Source organism: Phyllostomus hastatus, unplaced genomic scaffold (assembly GCF_019186645.2).
Source record: "Phyllostomus hastatus isolate PE091 unplaced genomic scaffold, TTU_PhHast_1.1 phas_contig_152, whole genome shotgun sequence".
In the NCBI taxonomy this organism is placed as follows: domain Eukaryota; kingdom Metazoa; phylum Chordata; class Mammalia; order Chiroptera; family Phyllostomidae; genus Phyllostomus; species Phyllostomus hastatus.
In genome coordinates, this window is record NW_025333622.1 from 11,810,813 (window position 1) to 11,837,078 (window position 26,266).

A 26,266-nucleotide genomic window follows, 5' to 3' on the forward strand; every position below is an offset into this window, starting at 1 on the left:
CTACTCTACCCTGGCCCAATCACATCATGCATCTGGCATTTGGTCTGGGGGTGAGTGGGGTGGGATTCAAATTTTAAGACAGATGTAGATAAACTGGAGAGTGCTGAGAGGAGGGAAACCAGTACTGGGGAGAACCAAGGGAACCATGTTATTTGACAAACTGCTGAAGAGTTGGAGGAGGAATAGCCAGAGAGAAATAAAGAGGCTTATGGGGGACTACACCTGTGTGTGTCCCCATATACCCAAAGGGCAGTCATGTGTAAACTGAATAAGGCATGTTCTTTGCCCAGAAGAACCAAGGCCCAAGAGAGCAGTGAGACATTTATCAGCCAGGCCTTTAAAGGTAGAACTAGCTAAGAACTAATTCCTAGTGGGCAATCCCTGAGATGTTTAAGAGACGGTAAACAACCAATTTCAAAGACGTGGGAGAACATCTCTGAGCATCAGATAGTGTTGGGGCATGGTAGGTGCTCGGTGGAGTTTGGTTTTTCTCCTTTGGACCCTAATAGATTCTGAATCTCTGAGCTTTGTGAGGAGAATGCTCCTGGCCAAAAACCTATGTGTGATCTTCCAGGCCTGACCAGAGGCAATTACAAAGGCTTTACCTGGCAGGCATCACAGGGGAAGCTGCCCTCCCCACACCATCCTTGGTGCACAGCCAATGCATTGAAGTCTGAAGAGCTGCAGTCAAGGACTCAGGTTCCCTAGGCTGGCCATGCTCTTATACATACCTACCGAGGAGCCTCTGTTCAGAGGCCTCTGCAGGTACTTCTGCCAAGATCTCTTTATCAAAAGGAGGGTGGAAAATTCAAGACATTTTCTCCCACTTTGACTCAGAACTCAGTTTTTCCACTCCTAGCCCTTCCCCCTCACCTCAGGAGCCTGGTCCTGAGCTATTCCCTCTAACTGTGCTGAAACCTTTGACCCTGGCCTGGTGCCAGTTCACAGCAGGGGCTGGAGGGTGCAGAAGGAACAGTGAGGAGTCAGTGTTTTCTTCTAGTTAGCCCTCTGCTCGCACTTTCACAGAAAGTCATGAAAGACTTGACTATTGCTTTCATCTTGGCTTGTTGCCTTAATGGATTTAGTCCAACACTGGGCAGCTTAGCCTTCTCCAGCTCAGCTCAGCTCTCCACAACTGACCACCTATAACCACCTCCACCACACCCTCTAGTCCCCCAAAGTCATACCTGCCGCTGTCAGAGGCACCTTGTGCTTGCTCTGTGGTTTCTCTTGGGTATTAATGCTCGAAAGGAAAGGCATTCCCAAAGCCTTGTCCTCAGAGGCCGACTTCTGACTGTGAGTTTGAGTCTCCTGTCCGGGAAAAGAATTTGCAATAAAGGACTACTTAGTCTTCTCCTGGGTGTCTTAAACCATTTACCTGACCAAGAACACCCACATCCAGCCAGACTCTAGTCCTTCCTCTCTGGGAAGAAATGATGATTATAAGACAGTAGGTTTTCTCAATCTTTTCCTCAAAGAACGTATCTGACTCATTCTCTGTGAGACCCACATACATTACAGTGTGCAGTATTTTAAGGAAAAATATTTTACTGCTGCTCTTGAGAAGCCCAGTTCCTGACCAGATAAGATGACTTGCTCAAAGGCACAAACACTTGAACTTAGATGTGTGTAACACCTCTTTAACTTGCTACTTTCTCACATTATCTCATTTGGTACTTACTCAAAAAAAAAAATAGGGAGCATTGGAGGGGAAAAAACATAAAAAACATCTTGTATGCTTCCACCATTTATACTAGACACTTCATTTTTATTTTCTTCAACGAATCCTCATGACAAGTCTATAGAGAGCCCATTTCGTGGACAAAAGAAATTCAGTGACTTATTTGCTGAAGTTTACAATCATCGTGAAGAATGAATGAGAACAGGACTAAAGCCTAACTCTTCAGCTATCATTGTGCTTTTCCCACCATCCTGGGCTGAAATCAAGTCTTTCACTGGCCTGCTCAGGGTCACTTCCACAGCCCAGCACTCACTTTATACAGCAGAGGTGATTTTAGCAGGATTTTGTGGCTGATGCATGGGAAATTAACCATGTTTTTCTTCCCCTTGGTATCCACAAAAGGGCGTGAAGTAATGTTGGTGTTTGCACTCTATGGAAGGAGAAAGTAGAAAAGTTACAGAAGCTTCAGGCAAGAAAATGTCTCAGGGAGTCATTTCCCCAGCATCTTTCCCACAGTAAGGATGGGCCTGAACCAAATCCAGGCCTGAATTTATTTTTAAAGTTCTTGGGGGAAAAGCAGAGCAGTCAAGCAGATGGCCTCTGGGGTTGAATCCCTACTCCACCTATTTGCTGCAGGCCTTAAGCAGATTAAACTCTTTATCTAAGCTTCAGTATCTCATCACTGCCTTGGGGACAACAATGGGACTTATCTCATACTTTTTGTGGGACAAATGAGGCTATCTATATAAAATATTCCATGAGTGTTAATCATTATCGTCACCATTCCAATATCTTGCAATCCTAACAGGGCAAAATTCTCTCTGCAAATTTGCCTTGATGCAACATAAGCTCCCACTTTCCATTATTCACTTGACCTACTCACTTGGATTCCTCCCAAATCCTGCATTGATTAATTGATTGATTGACTGATTGATTGATTGATTGATTAGGAAAGAGGTAGTCTATCAATAAACAGCGACAGTTAACATCATGTGGAGGTAAGGCATGGTAGTGTGGATAGAATGTGCTCATCACATTAGGCCAATCTGACCAAAACCACCTGTCAGAACTACCCTAGCCACCTACCTGCCCTCATCCTCTCCTAGAGAAAAGACACTAAGCATCGCTTCCCACCTTATCCAATAATCGGGTCATGCTGAGGTTCTTGGTCTTAGTAGGTGGCTTCTCAACTTGAACCAAAGGTTCCCCAACCTGGACCAGGTGGAAGAGAATTGGAATAGTGCTTGGTATGATTTTACCTCAAGCCACTCACATATTTATTTTGCTTCATAACAATAAGCAAGATACACATGAAGCCAGTTCTCCTGACTTCAAAGCTAGGATGGGCTAAGAGAGGCTCAAAAAAGTGCTGGATGAACATGTGAATGACTGCCTGAGTGAATACCCAAACAAATGACCTTTCTAGTAGTGTTTATCCTAGATTAACTTTTCCTATGGCTTTCAAACTTATTTTAAAAATCCATATAACCCTTTCTTCAAATAAAATCTTAGCTAGGAGTTTTGGACTGTGGAAGAGATCAAAGCTGAGCTGCTCCTGCTAAAGAGAAGAAAATGCCCATAGTCTAGTCTGGCAATGTGTTTACCCTCCAAGGGACTTTAGAGGTCCCTTGGTGGAACCCACTAGAATATTGGCACCCAGACTGAACACCAGTGACCTGATAAGAAGAGATTTCACATCTAGAAAGAGGTGGAGAGGAGAGATGAAAACAGCAGAGCAGTGTGTCTTAAAGGGCGGTAAGCACACAATGAAGGCATGTGGCATAATTGTGTATAGTACAGAGATAACAGTTATCTAACAGTTACGCATTTATTGAAATGTCCATTTGAAAAACTATATCACATTAAACCTGAATTTTGTGGTTGTTACAATGTAGAATGAACTTTTGAGTTTAAAAAAAACCAGTGTGAGTGCTATATAGATACAGCAACAATCATGAAGTTAGCACTGAAATGACTAAAGTTTAGCAAAAACAGTCTGCAGCTTGAATCTAGGTTCTGCTCTTTGAAGCAGAACCCAGGGATCTCCTTCTTCCAGCCTTCTCTCAGCAAACTGAACAACATTTACCCAAAGCTGAGACACAGCTGGTGCCAGACCCACCCCTATAAAACTTGGTACACTGGCCACATTTATATAGGGACAAGGTACAATACTTCAATATAATATCACCTAGTACAGATAAGCTCTCCACAGAGCTGTAATGATGTGGGCTGTCTAGAACAGTCCATCTTGACCTTGTAGAATAGGGATATGATCTGATGGAGAGAGGGCTGCATAGAGCATGGGCCATGGCCTTAGACCAAACCAACTGCATTACTAATGTGCACTACATAGAGGATTTGGTTGTTTATTGGATGGACAACTAAGCTATCTGAGCAAATACTGCAATGGCAAATGTCAGTGAGTCCTACCTTCTCATCAAATAAATTAATGGGGATTAAAATTTAGAAGCATCAACAATGACAAGCTGGCATTGAGGATTATTTGGGGATAGTGGGCAAAAAAAAATGAAAAGTACATTAACAAAACACAATCCAGACTAAATGCCATGGAGAATGAGTGTCAACAAGGAAGGAAGAGATCACTGTGAATGCAGTCTGCCCAAGAGAATGGGGCGGGGGGCCTTTTTGGAAGCGGTGTGGCTTGGTCTGGGCTGTATTCAGGGGGAAGGGTAGCAGGCATGCTTATTAGGCAAAACAATAGTGTCTGCATACTCTAGGGGTCTTCTCCCCTCATGCTGGTTAAACTGAAGGACAGTGTACACTGGATTGTGGAAGGCACTCAAAGCTAAGGTAAGATACATGATCTCTATCTTACGGGCAATACCAAACCACTGCCATATTTTCAAGGTTTGGAGTTACATACACAGAGCAGTATTTCAGAAAGATTCCCCTAGCAGCAATGTGGCATAAAACAATGCTCATCAATATGGACTCTGAAGTAGACTCAGGTTTGGAATCCCAGCTCATTTTTCTCATTCATCAAGGGGAGAGAGATCTTTGCTCCCTCCTCATGAAATAGGAAAACTGTGGACTCAATGGAGGATGCACAAGATGGTGTGGAGCCTAAAATGATTAAAGAAGCTGAGAATGTTTAATCTGAAAAAGAATAAAACAAAACTTCTGAGAAGTTAACACTGTGGTACTGCCAGGCATCTATACTGGGATCAAACAATTAATAAATGGATGGCAGATGGTAGAAACCAGGTTCCTCACTGTTGGTGTGGAAAATTATATCTAATCAAGGTCAGCATCAACATTACCATGAAATAATGAATTCAAGTTGGAGACATCAGTGAGAACTCATGTTTAACTTAATGTAGATGGCTACATACAAAAAGAATTATAGATATGTAAGGGTTAGTGTTCAAGTGCGGGTGGGTGCACACACAGATTTCTTTGCTTTGTCCACTGAAAGGTCATAAAGGATGTAATAGCCTAGTAGAAAGAAGCACACCTAGCACTCAGATCTTGTCTTCTGATTCCATTCTCCAGTAAGGAGAATGAAGGCTCCTTGGAAAAATAATTGATCCTAGGACTGGGGCAGGAAATGCACCAGATGAGGTCTGGAGCACCTTGTAGTGACAGAAAGTAAAGAAGTGCTCAAAAAACCCCACAAAACCCTAAAACCCAACATTGATGCGAGTGTGCCAAAAGGCACATGAGCCAACTGAAAGAGCTCCCAAGGGCCAAAGCTGGAACAATTTTAGCAACAAAATAATGTAACATTGGATTCTAACTCAAAGCATAAAATAAATATTCATGAGAACATACTGATGTAAATAAATGACTTAAAGATATACACAGGGGAGAAGAGACACACCTCCCATGCAAAAGACTTTCTAATAAATTATGCAGACACTCCACCTTGGAAGGGGAGGAGCATATCTCCCATTCTGTAAGCACTAGCTGTTTCCAACAAGCACAGCACGGAAAGGGAAAAACCACACAAACACTGCCTTGGCCAGGTGATCCAGGTCAGCATCAGCAGTCATAAATCATGTTGACAGTATGTACCACTGGTAGAAGTTAATGAAAATGGTACTTTACCTCAGTGGTCTTCTTCCTAAGACCTAGAACCCTAATCTTCTCAAGAGAAAAACAAATTCCCCATTCCCTCAAAAGAAGCATCCTACAATATACCTGACCAGCATTCCTCAAAACTGTCGGGTCATCAAAAACAAAAACAAAAAAGGTGGGGTTGGAGAAGCCTGAGAAGTTGTTGGAGCCAAGAGGAAGAAGCTTAAGGGGACATGAGAACTAAATGTAAAGAGGTACCTTAGATGGAACCCTGTAATGGACAGAGGGCATTAGGTTAAAAGTAAGGAAATCTGCCTAAAGTATGGAGTCTCCTTAATATTAATTCATCGATATTTGTTCATTGATTGTAACTAGTGCACTACACAGATGTCAGATATTAACCACAGGGGAAACTGGTGCAGGGCATGGAGTGGTATATGGGTTTCTGTACTACCTTCTTATGACACAATGCAAACTTGTTCCATGGGGTGCAAAGGACAGAGTTGGGTCAAGTGTGGGATTTATAAGATGGCAGCTTCTAGTCTGATAAAAGGAAAGGTTTTCTTAAGTTTAGAGCTGTCCAAGAACAGAACAGGAGTCCTTGTGTGGTAGCGAGCTCTCCAGCACTGAAGAGCCAGAGTCTGCCTAATGAGTACCTGTGAGAAATGTGCACAGAATCGAGGGCTGAGCAAGACGTAATCTCCAAAATCAATCTTTCTGTAAGAGCCATTCAAGTGACTCTGGGAGTATATCTTGAATGCAACCTTCATCCTCTTGTAGAACCAAGGTTGAGAACCGTTGCACAGAACAGTGCTCCCCAACCCTTGTCACATCATGCCACACATATTATAGAAAATTATAGTTGTATGACAAGCTGGGGTGAAAGGAGAAAGTTCACAGCCAGGTGCTGCCAGACTAGGGTTCCAGCTGCCCAGGCCAGACCAGGCCGCCTTGAGAGCTGGCAGTCTCTGCATCTCTGCGCACCCACACCTCATGCACAAATGTCACAAACATCTCCCTCAAGAGACATGCAATACCCCATAACAAGACTTCATTCTGTGGTAGCACCCCCACAAGGCAGGAAGAAAGTGTGAGCTCCTGTGTTCATGGTGGCAAAGCAGAATTGTTCGTTTAAGACAGTGGGTTTCATGCTGCTGTTCTGTGATTCCCTCACTGACCTCCGAGACAATATAGTAGGAATCTCTTTTGGAGTCTTGGACTCTGTATCTGAATTCAGACTCCTCAGTGTAAAAAGAAGTCTGTTCATGGGTACCTGGCACAGGAGGTGAGTCCTGTTCTGCCTAAGACCTGAGCACTGAACAGTGGCTGGAGGAAGCCTCTGGAGGGAGCGGGAGCTGTAGAGGCAGGGTACCAAAGGGGTCCCAGCACCTGTTAGGATGACTTTTGTGTTCATTACAGCTCTGAGGCCCCCTCAACAGCCAAGAGCCAATGGTGAAGCTGCTTTATCTTCCACACTTTCTGTATGAACATGTAGTGCTTATAATTTTAAAGTACCACTATTCAAAAACAAAATATTGCATCAGAGAACTCAAAATGGTTCCTTGCAGTGTGAGGGTGGGGTGAGGGGTGTGGAAGACAGTAATAACAGTGGGGAGCATGCTGTCCCTGAGAGCTTGGTTCACAGAGAGTTAGACTTGAGAAGAGGCTGTCAAGAGACCTGGACTCAGAGCCTTGGAGCACAGACGCCAAGTGGGCAGGGCGGGAATCAAAAGAAGAGAGGGAGGCCCCTGAATTCACAAGCAGGCTCTGTGGGGTGGGTTGCTCATGTTTTCCAACACCTAGGCCCTCATTCAAACGTCGATGTCCCCTGGGGTCTCCAGCTGTGCTTGTCATGTGGGGTGATAGGCCCGGAGGGTCGGGGTACTGCACCAACGTGCACCAGGCGAGCTGATCACAGGCCTCCAGCCTCATGTCCTGATCCTGGGCCCCTCCTTCATGTCTTGTGCCTCTCACCTTCTTTTGTTTTGTTTTATTTTTTCAGGGGAAATAAAGGAGAGATAGAGGCAAATTCTATCTCACTGTATTGCAAAATCCAGTTCACCTTTCTCAAATAGAAGCGGAGTTCAGCTCAAAAGCGGATTCAGAGGAATTCAAGAAAGCCTAAACCCAGCTACTCTGCCTCCCCACCAACCCACCCACCGCACACACACCTACATCCCTGGCATTCATGCAAAACAGCTGCAAAGTTGCCAAACTATTTCAGCTACTAGTTCCCATGACTCAAGGGTTCTTTCAGGAACATCTCCTTCCTGCCTCCCCAGCCAGGAGTGCACATGGAACCAGGGAGCTGGGGTGGACCTGGGAGCTGCACTCATTCTTAACCACATTTACTGAGCACATCTACGTGCCAGCAGGCAGTGTGCTAACATGATCATTTGGTCCAGCGGTTTTCAGATTTGCCTGAAGAGCTTTTATAACATGAAATCTCAGACTTGACCCAAGACTTTTTAGTGGTAGAGCCCAGATACCCTTATTTTTAAAAAAGCTCCCCAAGTGAGTTCTGTGCAGCCAAATTTGGGTGACACAATCTAATGCAGTTCCCTTTTGGAATTAATCTCTCCCACCTCTGAACTTGCTTTTTGTTTATGCCATTGATGCTGATGTGTTCATCCTGATTTCTTATGAATTCTTATCTCCCCACAATGAGATTCTATGGCAACAATTATTAGGCCCTCCACAATATGCCAGCCCTCCAGAGCAGTCATCTGGCTGGTTCAGCCAAGGGCCCCACAGGGCCTAGCCTATGTCGATGTCCATGCTGTTATCACAAGGGCCCAGACTGAGCTGGAGCCACCTCTAGAGCCAATCCTGGATGTGCTGATGTCTCAGGACGGGGACAGGGTCTTCATTCAGTATTATCTCTTTTGCTGGGGTAGCAGGATAAGCAGAAGGCTGCTTGTAATGAAGGCTGCCTGCTCGTATGATGTCACAGGGAAGTGTCTTTACTGATAATGTAGGTTAATCCACACAAGCTGGCTGCAGTGAGTGGGACCTCTCACTTGCAGTCGTGAGAGTGAGAATGTTTTTACAAACTTGCAAATTGTCACTTACCATTTCTTACCATGAGTACTATAACTGTGTGAGAAAGAAGCTATCCCTTCAAGACTTTTGGGCCTCAATATCCCTAGTTCAGGTACCTATTGCAATGGTCTCCTAAGACATTTCTCTGCCCCTCTCCCATTCCGTCCTCCTGTGCCTATGTGATCTCAGAAATTAACATGAACATCTGATCTTGTTGCTTAAATCTCCCCAGTGATCTCTTTGGGACATAGAAGTGCAGGCCTACAAAACCCTCCCAGTGTCATCCCTTGTCATGGCCCCAGCCCTGCCCTTGGCCCCAGCAGCTATGAATGGCTTGCCGATTTCAAACACCTTGCTATTTCACATCTCAGCACTTCTACTCCTGCTCTGTTTCTTGGAATGTTCTTCTGTCAGCCCCCCCATCAGCACTTCCTCCTTTCTGAACCCTTATCATCTACCTGGTGAATTTGCCCACATTCCAGCCCCAGCCTCTGTCACCACCCGTCTTGCATTTGTAACCCTCTGCTACCGCATGCTTTGTACCAGCTCCAATCACAGCACCCACAAAAGGTGGTTGTGCAAGGTGTTTTACATCTATCGTCCTCTGCCAGACTATAAGACTCTTTAATAAGAGATCCAAGTCTCATCTCTGAGTCCTAAAGCCTAGCATGGTATCCCACATACAATAGGCACTTAAATATTAGCCAAAGGAAGGAAGGAAGGAAAGGAGAGAGAGACTGAGAAAGCAGAAAACCCGAATACTTGTCCTCAAAGATTAGAGGTGAGTGTTGATGCCAGCATCCCTGTGCTTGGTAGCCCTTTCCCAGTGTGGGCCACATTCCTACTCCATGCGGCTTCCACTCCCACCAGGGACCAGTGCTCTCCTACTCCCTGGCACTTCCATTGAGAAAGAAAGCTTTCTAATCAGCTAATTCATGCAAACCTGCCCGACACGAGCCCATTCTCATGAGTCTCACTGACATGTCACTTCTATGTCAGAATGGAGGACAGGGGCACATAGAAAAGTGAAATATCCAGTTCCATGTCCTGCATCACTGTCCTCTCACTGGTGACACTCCACTTCCCCTGCCTTATTTTGCACTCTAATCATGCTGAGCCCCCACCCCCAACATACACAGTTTACCCACGGGGGGGCCTCCGGTCAAAGGGAGTACATTTCCTGCTGGGAGCTGAAGGATAATGTGGCTGGTCCCTATGTAGGGCTAGTTAGAGCAGGGCCTCAAGACACACAGCCTCAACTTACTACCTTGGATGGAACCCTGGGTGATCTCATTTGTGAAGTTCAGGGGGAAAAGCAACTGGGCTCTCAGCAGGCATTAGAACTACCTGGCCCCTGCCCCTAGGCCACCCAGCCTTTTCAGAAAGGCACACCTCCATGGAACTACCCCATCTCAGTCCTACCTTACAGGCTAGTTTTTTATTTTTCTCAGCTGGCTCCTCCTTGTCTCTTCTTCCTTCCTGTTAAAAAAAAAAAATCCCCAAGTGCCTGGTCAAGGTTGGATGGGCAAATAAAGCTCAAGTTCTGTGATATCAAATTACATTTTTGTCCTTGCGTGCTCCATAATCCCTTTCAGAGGCAAGAAAAACAGAGAATTTTAAACAACCATTAATGCACAGAGAGTGTGATAATGAGAGAAAAGAGAAATGCTTGGGAATTCTCTAAAGAACACAGCTCACTCACAACTGTGCCCAGCAGAGCACCACAGAGAGCTTGGGAGAAAAGTGGGAGGTGCCCAGGCTCCGCACATCCCTGTGCTGCTAAGGCTGCACAAACCGTAGGCTGATCACAGCTTCTCTCCCTCTGCCTCTTCTAGCTAAGATTCTGCCCGTAAAGCCCCTTTACCACATGTGAGAAAGCCCAGGATACCTAGCCAGAGGGGAGTGTCCTTCTGATTACACACCCAAAGCTAAGACTGGCCCCTGAAGATGCATTAGTGAAGTGAATGTGACCAGCCACTTGGGAGAACCAAGTTTCCATCTTGCTGATGCATGTCCTCGCTGAGGGCCTGCTTACCAGGCTAGGCCCCTGGTGATGCTGAAGGAAGAAGACCCTAGCCATGCTTAGGGCTTGAGGGAAGAGCCAGAAAGTAAGCCTTAAATCCAGATGCTTGGAATCTCATTCTAATGCACTCAGTGAGAGGCGCTGGGGGAAATACTTCCCGTTCTGGACCTCTGGACATGAAAATCATGGTTCTTGAAGCCACCTTAGGGAACCTGTAGTCAAATGCTTTCATTTGCAGATGGAGAAAGAAAAACAAGAAGGTTTATCCAAGTGACCTGTGCAAGAGAATGCAGCAGTAGCTAACCGGAGACTAGAATCTTTGCCCCCTAGTGGGCATAGCAGGCATAGCAGGCCTTTCTACTGCATTATGCTGCATCAGATGATCTCCTGTGACCTCTTTTATGTTCTTCCCTAAAAAAGTAGGTGTGAAGGGATTATAAAGCACTTCCCCTCTATGGTTCCTAATTAAAAATAAGATATGCTTTTATTTGATGTTAACAATAGAAACACTCAGAAAGCAAGCATTTATTCTAAGTTATTTACATAAATTAGTCACTAAATTCCCTATAATATAAAGTGGATTTATGCATCATGTAAGAGGATTAGACCAGATGATCTCTAAGGCTATATTCCCACTGATTTAGATTTATTCTACGCATTTGTATATGTTGTCCTGTCTGCCTGAAATGCCCTTCCTCCAGATCACCATGCAGCATCTTGCTTAACTCCAGTGGGTATCATTCACTTTGAGAAAATGTGAATTATGAGCCCTAAAATTATGTCACTTGATGGGACAATAGCCAAGTGGCACATCGGTGAAGCATGAAGTTGTTCCTAGGAATTAGCCTATGGCTTAAGAAATTTTCTCTAGGCTCCCAGAGAGCTTTGCTTCTACCTCAGTGAGTCCACTTGCTTTATTGTCACTTGTCTGTTTGCATGTTTATATTCCCCACCAGGCTGTGCATACTAAACAAGAAGGAGATGTCCATTGCTTATTTCTGCATCCCAGCACCAAAGACAATGCTCAGTTCAAAGTTAACTCTCAATAAGCTCTGGTGGGATAATTTATGAAAGAATTCATTAGTCGAGAGTCTAAGGCATCAAGGAATAGAAAAGAGTAGATAGAGTTTGGAGTCAGGCGGACTTTGACTAGAATTCTTGCTCTGCTACTTGCTAGTAGCGTGGCTCTGGCAAGCCATTTATCCTCTCTCAGGCTAAGGTTTCTTGTCTGCAACAAAAGGCTAGTAACCTTTTTTCAGTAAAACAAAAAATAAAAAGTTACAAAAGACACAAGGGAACAAGGTAAGAATTATCAGAAACTATAAACACCAGAATTAGATTCCCTCCCCCTGAAAAAATCCAAATATTGGTGTTATCAAGTAAAAATTACAAAATCATGATGCATAATATGCCTAAAGAAACAGAACGAAAAATATATGTGAAGTGTAAGATACTGTTCAAATGACCAGATTTTAAAATAAACAAATTAAAACTTTGAAAAATATATAAAAATTGAAACTTACAAGTCAATGGGCTTAATAAAAAAAATTCTACATAGTCAAAGAAACAATTAGTGAACTGGAGAGAGAAGTTTGAAGAAATTATCCAGCAAGCAGCAAAGAGAGATAAAGAGATGAAAAAAACATGTTCAAAGATTAGAAGCATGAACTAGAGTGAGGTCTAACATACATCTAATTAGTTTCAGAAGGAGAGAAAGAATATGGCAGACATAAGGACAAAATGGCTCAAGAGAATTTTTCACAACTGATGAAAGACAAAATTACACCACCTTTAGAAGACATATTTGTAGAGTCATGCACCGCTTAATGACAGGAATATGCTCTGAGAAATGTGTCATTAGGCAATCTTCTTGTGTGAACATCATAGAGTGCCCTTACACAAACCTTCATGTGATAGCCTACCACACACCTTGGCCATAGGGTACAGCTTATTGCTCCTAGGCTAAAAGCCTACACAATATGTTACTGTACAAAACAACACTATGTTAAATCAAGCATAAGAGAGAATGATGCGGTCAAGAGATGTGCTAAACACAAGCTGTGTGAGGCTCCTGCTGATGTAACATGCACACTGTTGTACAGCAATAATTTATAAGTAGAAACAGTACATTCTAAAAGAACAATAAAAAGTGTAGTAAATATATAAACCTGTAATAGACATTTATTATCATTATCAAGTACTAGTGCTGTACTTAATTGTTTGTGCTATACTTTTAGATAACAGTAAAGTTGTTTACAGCAGCAGCATCACAAACATGTGAGTAGTATATTCTGCTATAACATTTTGATGGCTATGACATCACAAAATGATAGGAGTTACTCAGTTTCATTATAACCTTATGGCACCACAATTATATATGAAGTCTGTGGTTGACCAAAATGTTGTTATGTGGCACATGACTGTATCTTTATGGTTTCAGAATAGGGAATGATTTCTTAAGCAAGAAAGAAAGTATATGTTGTAAATTTACCTACTTTTAATTGAGTACTTCTATTTATCTGAAGTCATTATAGAGTCAAGATTATAGGAAGGTTGCCTTATATAAGATTAATATATAGTCAATTGCTTTCCTATATTCTAGCTATGAACAATTGAAGTTTAAAATTAAAAAAGACACCATTTACATTAGTATTTCCAAGAAATCTAAGCAATCTTGAGCTTGGTGAAGAAAAGCACAGTCCTGAGAGAAAAGATTGATCATTTGAATTTCATTAAACTTAAAACTTCTCTGAAAAAGACACTGTTAAGAGAATGAAAACACAAGCCACAGACTGGGAGAATCTTGCAAAACACATATTGAAAAGGGAATTGTACACAAAGAATTCTCAAAATTCATCAACTGAAAAAAGAATCCAACCTAACAAAATATATACAACAGCCATGTGAAAAAAAACTATAAAGTTGTGATGAATGAAATCAAGACTAAATTAATGGACAGACATTCAATGTTGATGGATAGGAAAACTCAATATTATGAAGATGTCTGTTCTTTTCATCTTGATGTGTAGGTTCAATTCAATCTCCATCAAATTCCCAGCAAGATAATTTGTAGATATTATCTACAAAATTGATTCTCAAGTTTACAGGGAGAGACAGAGTCCCAGAATAGCTGACACAATATTAAAGGAGGACAAAGTTGGAGAACTGACAGTACCTTGATTTAAGACTTACCATAAAGGGGGGTGGGTGGGGCAGGGGAGAGCAATGGGGGGAAATTAGGACAGCTGTAATAGGACAATAATAAAAAAGAAGAAAGATAAAAAGAGACCATAAAGTAATCAAGAGAGTGTGGTATTGGTGAAAGAATATACAGATTAATAGAACAGAATAGAGTCCACAAATAGACTCAAGTAAATATAGTTACCTGTTTGACAAAGGAGCAAAGGCAATATAGTGAACCAAAGATAATATCTTCAACAAATGGTGCTAGAACAACTAGAAATCCATATGTAAACAATGAATCTAGAGACAGATCTTACACACTACAGAAAAACTAAAAATGGTTACAGATATACAAGTAAAATGCAGAACTGTAAAATCCTAGAAGATATTATAGGAGAAAACCCAGATGGCCTTGAGTATGGTGATGACATTTGGGTATAACACCAAAGCATGATCCATGAAAGAAATGTTGGACTTCAATGAAATGAAAATTTTCTTCTCTGTGAAAGGCAATCTCAAGAGAATAAGACAAGTCACAGATTGGGAGGGAAATATTTGCAAAACACAGATCAGATAAAATACTGTTATCCAAAATATACAAAGAACTCTCAAAAATCATCAATAAAAAAACAAACAACCTGCTTAAAAAATAAGCCAAAGACCCCAAAAGACACCTCCCGAAAGAAGATATGCAGATGCAAAAAGTATATGAAAATATGCTCCACATCATATGTCATCAAGGAAATGAAAAAAAAAAACAATAAGATACCACTACACACCCATTAGAATAACCACAATCTGGAACACTGACAACACTAAATGCTGGTGAGGATGTGGAGCAACAAGAACTCTCACTCACTGTTGGTGGGAATGCAAAATGGTACAGCCACTTTGGGAGATAGTTCGACAGTTTCTTAAAAAACAGAACATACTTTTACCATACAATCCAGCAATCAGGATCCTTGGTATTGACTCAAAGAAGTTAATAACTCATGTCCACAACAATTTTCATATGAATATTTATAGCATTTTTATTTATAATTGTTAGACTTGGAAGAAACCAAGGATGGTCAATGGATGTATAAACTGGCATATCCAGACAATGGAATATTATTCAACACTATGAAGAAATGAGCTATCAAGCCATGAAAACACATGGCGGAAGCTTAAACGGATATTACTAAATGAAACTAGTCAGTCTGAAAAAGCTACATACTGTATGATTCCAACTCTATGATATTCTAGAAAACCTACAGAGATGGTAAAAAGAATGGGGATTCGGGTGGGGGCGGGGAAGAGGCATGACTAGGTGAAGCAAAGGGCATTTGTAGGTCAGTAAAGCTACTCTGTATGAAACTGTAATGGTGAATATACTATGCACTTGTCAAAACCAAAGAACTGTTCAACAAAAAGCATGAACACTAATATAAACTATGGACCTTTGGTGCTGATAATGTATCACTATTGGTTTACCAATAATAACTACAAGCAAAAATGCAAGATGCTACTAATAGGAAAAACTGCAGAGGGTGAAGGGTTACAAGTAGAAAGTATTTGCTATACCTATGACTTGCAAAGGATTAGTAAATTCTTTGAATAGTTTGATTCATTTATAAAGAAATAATATTAATATCTTTATATTAATTTACATATTATTTATTTCTGTATTATTTTATTTGTTTCATATATATTTTATATGTTCTTTGCAGAATTATTTTCTAGAATAATTCTTTGTAGAATATATTTTATATATTCTACAATCAGTAAGAAAAAGACAACACAACAAAAAATCATCTAAGGAAGAGAAGGCACAACCAGCACTTCACAGAAGAGGAAGCAAATGGCCAACAAACTCATGAAGAGCTTCAGTCTCATTAAGTCATTTAAAATGCAAATTAAAATACATTAAGATAGTTTTACTGAACTGGTAAAATAAAAAGAGCCACACTATATCAAGTGATAAAAAAGATGTGGAACAACTGGAACTCATACATGCCACTAGTAGTCAAGTACACTAGACCCATGTTTCAGAAAACCATCTGGCATTATCTGGTAAAGTCAAACACTGACATACCCTGGTGCTCAGCAATTGCCCTCCTAAGTATATACTCCAGAAACCCCTGCATACATGCATAAGGAGACAACCACAACATTAACAGCAGCACCACTTGTAATAGCAAAAGCACAAGAAATAAGCCACATGCCCATCAATTGTTAAACTGATAAGAAGTCTGGTACACTCATATAGTTGAAGATGGCAGTGAAATTGATTTGCAAATAGGCCCCCAAGAACAGAGGTGATAGTCATAGTATCTAAAGGGTACAGGCACTGATCAGCCAGAAGGGAGGCCTGGCCAAACCAAGGGAAAGCTGTGCCCTGTATGCTAGCTTAGTATTAAGCATGAAAAGCGAATTAGAGAAGAAAACTGAACAATATGATTCCATGTATATAAAAAATAAAAACATGCAAAATTAGCCCTGGTTGGTGTGGCTCAGTGGGTTGAGCACTGGCCTGTGAACCCTGACTGGGTCCACTCCCAGTCAGGGCACATGCCTGGGTTTTGGGCCATGTCCCCAGTTAGGGGCATGCGAGAGGCAACCATGTGTTGATATTTTTCTTCTTCTCTTTCTCTCTCCCTTCACCTCTGTCTAAAAATAAATAAATAAAATCTTTGCAAAAACATGCAAAATTAAACAATACATAGTTTAGGAGATTTAGAAACATATAAAGAAAATCAATGGAATAATGAATGTAAAACTTGGACTTCCAGTCAAGATGGCAGCATAGGTAGATGTGGCTCACCTCTTCACACAACCACATCAAAATCAGATGTAAAGCTCAAGGCAGCCAGTATCTCAGAAGGGTCAGTGAACAGGGTGAGATAAGATGAGACAGACACCCAAAGTACTTCTTTCTTAAAGTCTGTGTTGAATACACACAAGGATGTTATTATTCTTTGTACCTTACACGTACACATAATATTTTTTATATATACTCAACATTTAATAATGAAAAACAATTTTTAAAAAGCATTAATGAATTACAAAATAAAATCAGAATCCTGATTTCAGCTTTTATTAGCAGAATGAGGTAACTTGCTCACTCTCTTAGGGTCTCAATGTCCTCCTCTGTGAAATGGGGGTGATGACCACCTTAATAATGTTGAAAGAAGGAAATGTAAAAATCTGAACACATATGGGGGTAGGGATTGTATTTCTAACATCTCCTCATCCCCACTTCTAATGTTAAACAGGTAGGCTGTATTTGTCATGGCCTGAGGAGGCTTTCAAAGGAAGTTATCTATTCTCTCTGACTAGTTCTGGGACTCAGAGATGCTCCCCACTTCCAGCTTCCTCCACACCCTAGTCACAGTGATTGCAGGTAAACTCAAGTCTTTGTTCTCCTCTCTCCAAATTGAGAGCACCAAGGGGAATGCAGAACAAATGAACCAGTACTTACTATGTAGATTTCAGAGGGAAGAGTGGGGCCCTAGAAGAGAATGAGAAAAAGTGTGTAAGTGGTCTCCCTCACAACCCCAAATGTACCCCCAAAATAGATATTACATTGCATTATACAGGGTGGGGCAAAAGTAGATTTGTACTTGTAAGTATGCAAACAGTTTATTCTTATATTATTCATTATTGTATTATTTTTGATACAAATAACTGTAAACCTCCGTTGCTCCATCCTGTATGCCCATTTTTCACTGAGCCACCAATTCTAGATTGACTGCTTGTGGTTCGAGTTTAAATGTTTTCATTCTTAGTTATCTGACCCCTTGTATATTCTTCTAGTCTGAGCCTTTTACTTGCATTTAAAAGGTGAATTCATTATTATAACTAATAGTGTGTCACAGTGAAAACCTAAACAAAACTGGCAATTGGATTCTGTTTTTTGTTCTCTCTTCAGTTATAACTGTGAATTCGGTTCCTTTGCAATACCAAATGGACAGATTGCTTGTTTGTTTGTTTTTCCAATTGATTAATGATGAGATACAGAAATGAGAATGAATGAATGGCTCTCAGATAACCTCTTCTCCTGTGGGAGACTCATTAATAAGCCTGCCATCTATAGGAACCCCCTTTCTATCAAAAGGAGGAAAACTGCGAAGGTAAAAGCAGCTACTATACACTGAGCTTTCAACATCTGCCAGGCAGCAAGCCTGTGTTCTCTTATTTCATTTAATCAGAAGATGTAGGGATCACTATTCCAGTTTCACAGCCAGAAGATAGAAAGACTTAACAACCTAACCAAGATCTCATAGTGTATGTTTAAGTAGACATCTGTCCCCATGTGATAGAAACTTTTTAAAATAAGTCCATGACCCCCTAGAAATTCTGATTTCGCTCGTCTTTAAAATTTCCCCCATGTGATTGTAAATATATGATATACAGCCAAGGCTGGGGAACCACTGGTTAAGTTAAATGTCAACTCTTGACCACTGAGGAAAATGAGGGCTGGTCATTGCTATTCTTGGTATGCAAATGCACCACCTGGTCTTTCTGCAAAGAATCCCAATTTTAAGCTGCCTGAGAGGTTTTGTTTTGGGTTTTGTGGGAGTTTTGGGTTCTGTTTTGTTCTCCACTGTACCCTCAGCACCCAGGACAATGCCTGAAACGAGTGGGCACTCAATATCTGTGCTGGTATGGAGCTTCCATGTGAGAGCAACTATCTGTAAAAATATACTGTGAGCTACACGTGTAATGGAAAATTTTCTAGTAGCCATGTTAATAAAGTAAGAAGAAACAAATATCCAATCTTAAAAATCAAGCCTTTTCTCATAAAATAGAAAAAAAATAAAGTAAGAAGAAACAGGTAAAATTAATTTTACTATTATATTGTATTTAATGCACTATATTCAGAACAGTGTAGTAACATGTAATCAATATACAATGACTGTAAAATATTGAGGCATTCATATACTATAAAATTCAACAAGTTACAAATAATTATCAATGAAATATTTTACATTCATTTTTTTCACACCAATCTTTGAATGTGGTGTTTTTATAATTATTATTTTTCTATTTCTTGATTTTGGAGGGAGAGGAAGGGAGAGAGAAGACATCGGCTGCTGTCCCGCTCATCCGTGCATCCACTGCTCAGCTCCCGCATGTACTCCAACCGGGGAGCGGACCTATGACTTTGGTGCAACGGCGGGACACTCTAACCAACTCAGCTACCCAGCCAGGGGAAGATGTGGTGTGTATTTTCACTGACAGCACACTTCACACCTCCATTTGGACTAGCTTCATGTCAGGGGCTTCATGGCCTCATGTGGCCAGTAGCTGCAATATTGAATGAACAGTGCAGTCCTCGAGGGTGAGGACAATAAACACGTAAACAAACAAATAATATAATTAGAAAGTGTGGCGAGGGAAGGCCTCTCTAAGGAGATGGTATTCAGCAATTGAATGATTTATGGATAGAAGAGAAATAACAGGAGTACCTAAACTTCCCATACTGAAAATAGAAATCTAATTTTTTAAATTTTTTTAGAAAATGTATCTTAAGCACACTTTCAGGTATACTGTGTAGCATTTACTCATTGATTGCCAGGGAAATCATAAAGTAGCATCCTAGGTTTACAGAGCGTTCTCCCCCAGGCCTCTCCCACCTTCTTCTCTTGGGATGGCCGAACCCGAGACCCTGCAGTTCCGTTGTTCCTCCAGTCCCCGAAAATGGCCAGCTGTGAGGCAACAGTTTTCTTTGAATAGAGTTGCAGAAGAGCCAAAAATCCTCCAGCTTACTAGCTGAGATAACTGAGCTTCAGAAGAGGGTATGTTCCCTAAACTACAACACAAGAGCATTTTCCTGAAGGGCAGAGAGGCCCTGTGTGATTGAGGGCCTCTGTGCGAGTCTTGTGGTCCTTGACAGCTAGGCAAGGATGGGGACTCTCCAAACACAGCAGACACAAAGGACTTTGGTAAATGGATCTTTAATATTTTACAATGTTTTAGACAAAGGGATGGGAGTAGTTTTAAAAGGATACTATACTACTGTATGCTATACATACTATTCTATTAATATAATTGTGTTACTATTACACCTATCAGTAATCATATTATTACTTAATACTATATTAAAACCTGTTGTTTTAAAGCCAGGTGAAATCAATTAATAAATATCGCATTTTAAAAATTCCTTTAGCTGAGCTACTACCAAGAATCATATAGAACATAGGTGGCGACCACAGGCCCGCAGGCTGAATCTGGCCCTCCACCTTGTTTTATCCAGCCCAGCACCTTGTTTTCTACCTGGCGGCAGCGCTGAGCTCCTTGCCCCTAGTTAAGGAGTGGTTACATTCACACAGTCCTAAAATTATATTTGGCCCTTGGAAGGCAACCTCAAGGCTGATGTGGCCCCTGGTGAAAATGAGTTTGACACCCCTCATATAGAAAATACTTAAATATTTAATTATCATTACAAATGTAACATATTAAATAACACAAAATCAATTATTGTTAAGTTATTTAAATATGTAAAATAATATTTTCAACACCTGTTTGGGGCAGTTGATATGCCAAGATCCATAGATCTCCCATCGTTAGTGATTTTTAGATTAAGGAATTAAAAATCACTCTTTTCATCCTCCATTTAATATAACTACCCACTGAAACTCAGGATTTTATATTCTGGGGACAGTTATTACTTTGTTTGCATCTCCTCACTTAAAAGCCTGTTCACTTCACTGGATGAGAAGCCCACTGGAGAAAACAAACAGGTGGTGAAAAGGCATTTACTTAGGGCTGATGCAGACACCAGCCCACAGTGTTCACGTCATTATGGATGAAATGAGACATTCACACAAACTACCGAGTCCTGTGGAGGAAAAGGGACAGCATGGCTTTTCTCTCAAGGGGAGCAAAAGTCTTGGCCCTTACCATGATTGGCCTTTATTGGGTTTCTTGGCACATTACACGATGGTCCTCATTTCCTATGCACAGGCTCACTTTAGGAGGTTACCTTTTACAGAAAACAAAGGAGCCAATACCGCTAATCACATCACAGAAGAGGGATATTTGCAAATGAAAAGGCAAAAATGGTTGAACCCGTTACACTCCTCCTTGGAAAGTTTAGCATGGATTTTAGAAAGTTACTTTATAGTAAATGTCCTCACTTCAGGGTGAGGGAGTTTTTTAGCAAGAGCAGGACTCAAAGCAGCCTTAGCACATTGCAGGCCTGATTCCCCACAGAAGAACCTATCCATGGGTGTGGGTCCTGTGCCTCTCCCAGTGGGAGCTGGGCCCATGCCACGCAGAATGGTCTCCTACATAGGGCCCATCAGAATGATTACCAATGTAGAGATAATGGTTATCAGTTTAAATAGTATTTTAAATGATATTGTCAATTTGCCAGCAGTTATTATAAATACAACATAAATGAATTTATCTTTAGTGTGATTTTAAATTTGATTTTTGACAATTCATGTCACAGTAACTGCAGCAGAATTTGCTTTTCTTAATATCAATTATATTAAGGAATTGTACATGACAAGATTTAACAGAACTGACGTTACTCAGCAAAGACGCATGGAACAGAGTGGTTAAGAATATGGGTTTGCCTGTACACTGTTAGTAAGAATGTAAATGGTGCAGCCACTACAGAAAACCGTATGAAGGCTCCTCAAAAAATTAGGAATAGAGCTACCATATGATCTAGTAAGACCTCCTCTGAATATTTACCTGAAAATATGAAAACACTTATTTGGAAAAAATACATGTACCCCTATGTTCGTTGCAGCGTTATTTACAATTACCAAGACATGGAAAACATCGTAAGTGTCCGTGGACTGATGATTGGCTGATGTGGTACATATATACAGTGGAATATTACTCAGCCATAAAAAGAAAAGATATTGACATTTGCAACAATATGAATAAATCCTGAGATTAAATATGCTAAGGGAAATAAGTTAGACAGTAGAGGATAAGAACCATATGATTTCACTCATATGTGGAGTACAAAGCAAAAAGTAAGGTATGAACTAACAAAACAAACAAGAATAAACTCATTGATACAACAGAGTAGGGGTTACCAGCGGAAGAAAGGGGTAAAGGAGAGCAAAGTGGAAAAGGGGTCAAACATGTAACAACAGAAGGAAAACAGACTTCAGATGGTGAGCATGTTACAGAGTACACAGATGTCAAATTACAATCTTATACACCTGAAAATTGTATAATGTTATTAACCAATGTCACTCCAATAAATTCAATAGAAACTAACAAAATATAACTAAAGAAAAAAGATGAGGCATTTGAATGCTCTCCTCCATTCACTGGTTTACGGCCACGACTAGTAAACTTCAGCTGAAGCTCAGTTTCCCCGGTTGTAAAATGCTGGGACACAGTTGCCACTGGGTCCTGGGTCCCCAAGTCTTCACGATGATACCATTCTTTTGTCCAAATGAAATTCCAGGATCCTTACCTTCACAAAAGTGAGAGTGTTTTGATTCTTTTTTGTTTTCAATATCGGGAAGGATGTGACACTGCATTTCTTTGGCTTTTTAGCATCCATTCTAGTCCTGCAGGAGGGAGAGCACAAAATAAATTGGCAGTAGGAGCAAAATATAAGTAATGGCCTCAACACCCAGGGATGCAAAGAACACAAGGCAGGCCTGGAGGGAAAAAGGGGCAGGCCTAAAAGCAGTGGCTGCGTCTCTGCTATTCCTCTTATTTTCCTTCTGGGGGCATCTTGGCATCAGTCCTCAGGTGTTGGGAACCGCCCTGACTGGTATCAGAAGCTGAAACCCCCACCTAGGCTAAGGCTAAGGGAATGCCCTTGGAACTGTAAGCCAGCAAGAAGACAAAAGCTTATCTCCCTGGCAGGAATGCTGCTTCTGCTGCTTTATTCATAACTGAACCCCAAAAAGCTTGGTCAGTTAGCCAAAGATGGGTAAGATTCCCCAAGGGGGGAAACGACCTAAGACAGGCACGATCACTTTTGGGAGGCCCCCCCAAAAGAAGGACTTGGGGGGCTGCAGCAAAAGGGGGTGATGGACCCTCGCTCCTTGGCTTTTGACATAGCCTGAGTTCTCAGCGTCTGGGGAAAAAAACCTCCTTGTCTCCCAGTTGCCTTAGTTCCCTTGCTCCACCTAAGCCTGAAACAATGACAGGGCGGTGCAGCTCTGTGCTGAGAAGTGCGGATTCCCCGGGTGATCAGGCCTAAGAAAGAACATGTAAATTACTGTGAAACCTTCTTTGTTTAGAATGCTCTCAGTTAAATGAGAAGGGTCTTAGGAGGAAGTTAGTTTGTTCCTCAGTCTTACAGCTCTTTGACCCCGACTCAATAGACTGGCAGAGTTCTTTGTTTTCTATGGTTCCTTACTTCCCCCTAATGACTTCTGTACTTTACCTGAATTATTATGCAGAATGAGCCCAATAAAAGCAGGTATGGACTGTAAATCGGCGCCCCCCACTAGGGGGGGGTGGCCATTTCGTCCCTACTTCCCCACAGAAACTAGTCTGTCTCTGTGCATGTGTGTTTTTTCTCGCGTGTTTTTCGTCGAGCCATCCACAGCGTTCCGTGATCACTGCTGGCCGGTGACCCATGCGCAACACTCAGGTGCTCAGGGAGGAGGGGGCAGGAGCCAAGGAAGGAAGATGACCTAATGAGGTGGTGAGCAATTTAGGACACCAAGCGAAAAGGTCCATTTCCCCTAATTAACTGCAACGTAAACCATGCTCTTGCCACAAATACTTTTGCCCTAAAATACAGACATATTTACTGGTTATTTAGTAGCTTAATGACTATAGAAAGAGAAAAGGGAAGCAATTGGTAGAAATGCTGTCCCTGGATCTCATTTGGCCATATTGCACCTTCTTCATTCAGAGCGCAGCTCTATAAATAAATAACTCACTGCAAGATGAAAAAAATTACTCACCTAAGTGTATGGAATCTAGTTTAAATGATGGTTTATATAAGAGGAAGGTAGAGTCTTAGAGGACTCTAACACTACCAGCATACTCCTGCTACGTTAGCAGGCCACTGCTGAACTCCACTCTCGTGGAAGCCACTATGCAGCCCCAGACACTAGACAGAACCAAGGGCATTATGAGCACATGAAATAGGGACAGAACAGGAACCAATGCAAATGCTTTCACAGCTTCTGCAAATCACTCCATTGGGAGGTTCTTGAAGACACTATAATAAACAGCGACAGCATCACAATTTTGAAGTTATTCAGAGTATTAAAGACGAGTTACAACAACATTGCTGCATGATGATGAAAAACCAAAAGTCACTTGTCGATATACAAGAAATCTAAAATGATGGCACATATGTATTATGAAGACAGTCATTTTTTAAAGAGTGAGGTAAATCTTTATGTATGTTCATAATATATTGAGTACAAAGAAGAAAATATGTATAACGATTCAATATTTACTTAAGAAGAAATGAGATGTTTGCATGCCTTTATCAGGCATATTGAAGGATCTAAAAAAAAAACTGTAAAAAGTTTAGTGAGGAGCAGGGCTGGGAGGTGAGTGGGAACGTTAATTTTAACACGCACACACAGTGATATGAAAAATTCTACCCAAAAGCAAACAATAGTAATAGCTGCTTCTCTGCAAATGATCTTTTTTTACTTCTGCCCTCCTTCCCTCCCTCCCTCCCCTCCCTCCCTCTCTCCCTCCTTTCCTACAAATACTTGCTGACAAATTCCTCTGATGAAGCTGACGTGGCCTCTGCCCATGGAAGAGCTCATTATCTAGGAGGGAGATGCATGGAGACAGGCCATCAGAGTGCACACGCGTAGCGCAGTAGCAGAGGTCTGGGCAGAGAGCTAACGGGGTGAACCTCAGGGCAGTGGCTAACTCTGATGGGACAACTGAGGACAGTTCCACACCGGAGCAGAGTGGAACTGTCCTTGAAGAATAAACAGGACAGGCACAGAGTCATGGGCAGATAGATGAGACTGCACAAAGCACAGAAGTATTAAAGAACATTGCCTTTTCCAGAAATTAGGAGTGTAGTCTCTGGGCACTGCTGGTGGAAGGCCAGGGAAGGGGATGGATTGTAAAGAGTCACATAGTCCATGTAGGGCATTGGGGCCTATGTGGCTATCCTAAGGGTGACAAGACCAAATCTGTATTAAAAAATTTTTTTCATTCTCAACCAGCACATTTTTTTCATTGTTTTTGGAAGATAGGGAAGAGAGAGAGTGAGAGCGAGAGAGAGAGAGAGAAATATTGATTCACTGCCCTCTTGTAGGTGCCCTAACCAGGGATCGAACCTGGGCACATGCCCTGACCAGGAACCAAACCAGCAACCTTTTGTTCTACAAACAATGCTCCAGCAAACTGAGCTGCAGTGGCCATGGCCCAGATTTGCATTTTAGGACCATCTCTCTGAAAATACCATGGAGCAAGGTTTGGGGGAGCTCAGGTAGGAAGCTCAGGCAAGAGATGATAAGGGCCTCCACCAGGGCAATGGCAGACAGGACAGAGCAGAAGAATGAGCCTAGGAATAATTCTGGAGATAGAACTAGTAGAATTTTGGCTATCAATTCAGCATGGGATTTGTAAACTCCAAACACTGGAAAAGAATGGATACAATTTTCCCCGCCAAGGCTGTGTGTCAAATGCTCCCTCCATCTACTTCACAGGGAAGTAGGAGAAAATGAATGCCCATGTGCATCTTTCCAAGCAAGTGGAGCTTCTTCTGTTCAGTTTTGTTTGCTCTGTAAGTGAAGAGAACCTGAAACCAGAAGAAAATGCTGAGGAATCTTGGAGTCTAGTCTCAGTGCTGCCCCAGATAGATTTTGAGCCAAGTCGCTTATCTTCTCCATACTCAGTGTCCCCATCTGTAAAATGATGAGGCTGGACCAGAAGACCTCTAATTCCTGCCCAGTTCAAAACGTCTTTGATTCTAACTCTATTAAATACCACCAGACTGGGGAAAAAAAGTTCTGTTGTGATTTATTCCCTGAGTTCCCTCCTTTGGATACTTCTGTGGTTATCAAAGAATTTTGTGCCTTTCCTAATGAATTGAATCTGGCTTCCACTTAAATTCAGCTCAGCGGTAGAATGAATATGGCTTTGGGAACCGAAACTTAAAAATGTAAAAACTCCTCCTATTATTATGAAGGTCAGAGTTTCCCTACTAATCTGTACTTGTCTATAGCAATCTCTTTCCTCTGGATTTCAACACTTTTGTCTGTGGGGACCATTTTGCCACTTTTTTCAACAGCCTTAGTGTTAATTCTCTTAGGTGTATGTATTTTCATCTCATCTTATGAATCTCTTGGGAACTGGGATAATGAGCTTGTATTTTATTTTTTATATTTATCAAAGGT

The 26,266-nt window shown here is 41.5% G+C and overlaps 1 protein-coding gene across 1 annotated transcript in view; it reads right to left on the reverse strand.

Annotated features, from left to right (window-relative positions):
- DYRK4 (dual specificity tyrosine phosphorylation regulated kinase 4) overlaps positions 1 to 26,266 on the reverse strand; it is a 50,197-nt gene that overhangs the window by 21,419 nt on the left and 2,512 nt on the right. Inside the window, exons 2-5 of the mRNA XM_045830437.1 lie at positions 22,396 to 22,492; positions 2,816 to 2,893; positions 1,995 to 2,111; positions 1,188 to 1,311 (exon numbers count right to left, since the gene is read on the reverse strand). Coding sequence (XP_045686393.1) covers positions 1,188 to 1,311; positions 1,995 to 2,111; positions 2,816 to 2,893; positions 22,396 to 22,492 — 416 coding nt within the window. The remainder of the gene's footprint in view (positions 1 to 1,187; positions 1,312 to 1,994; positions 2,112 to 2,815; positions 2,894 to 22,395; positions 22,493 to 26,266) is intronic.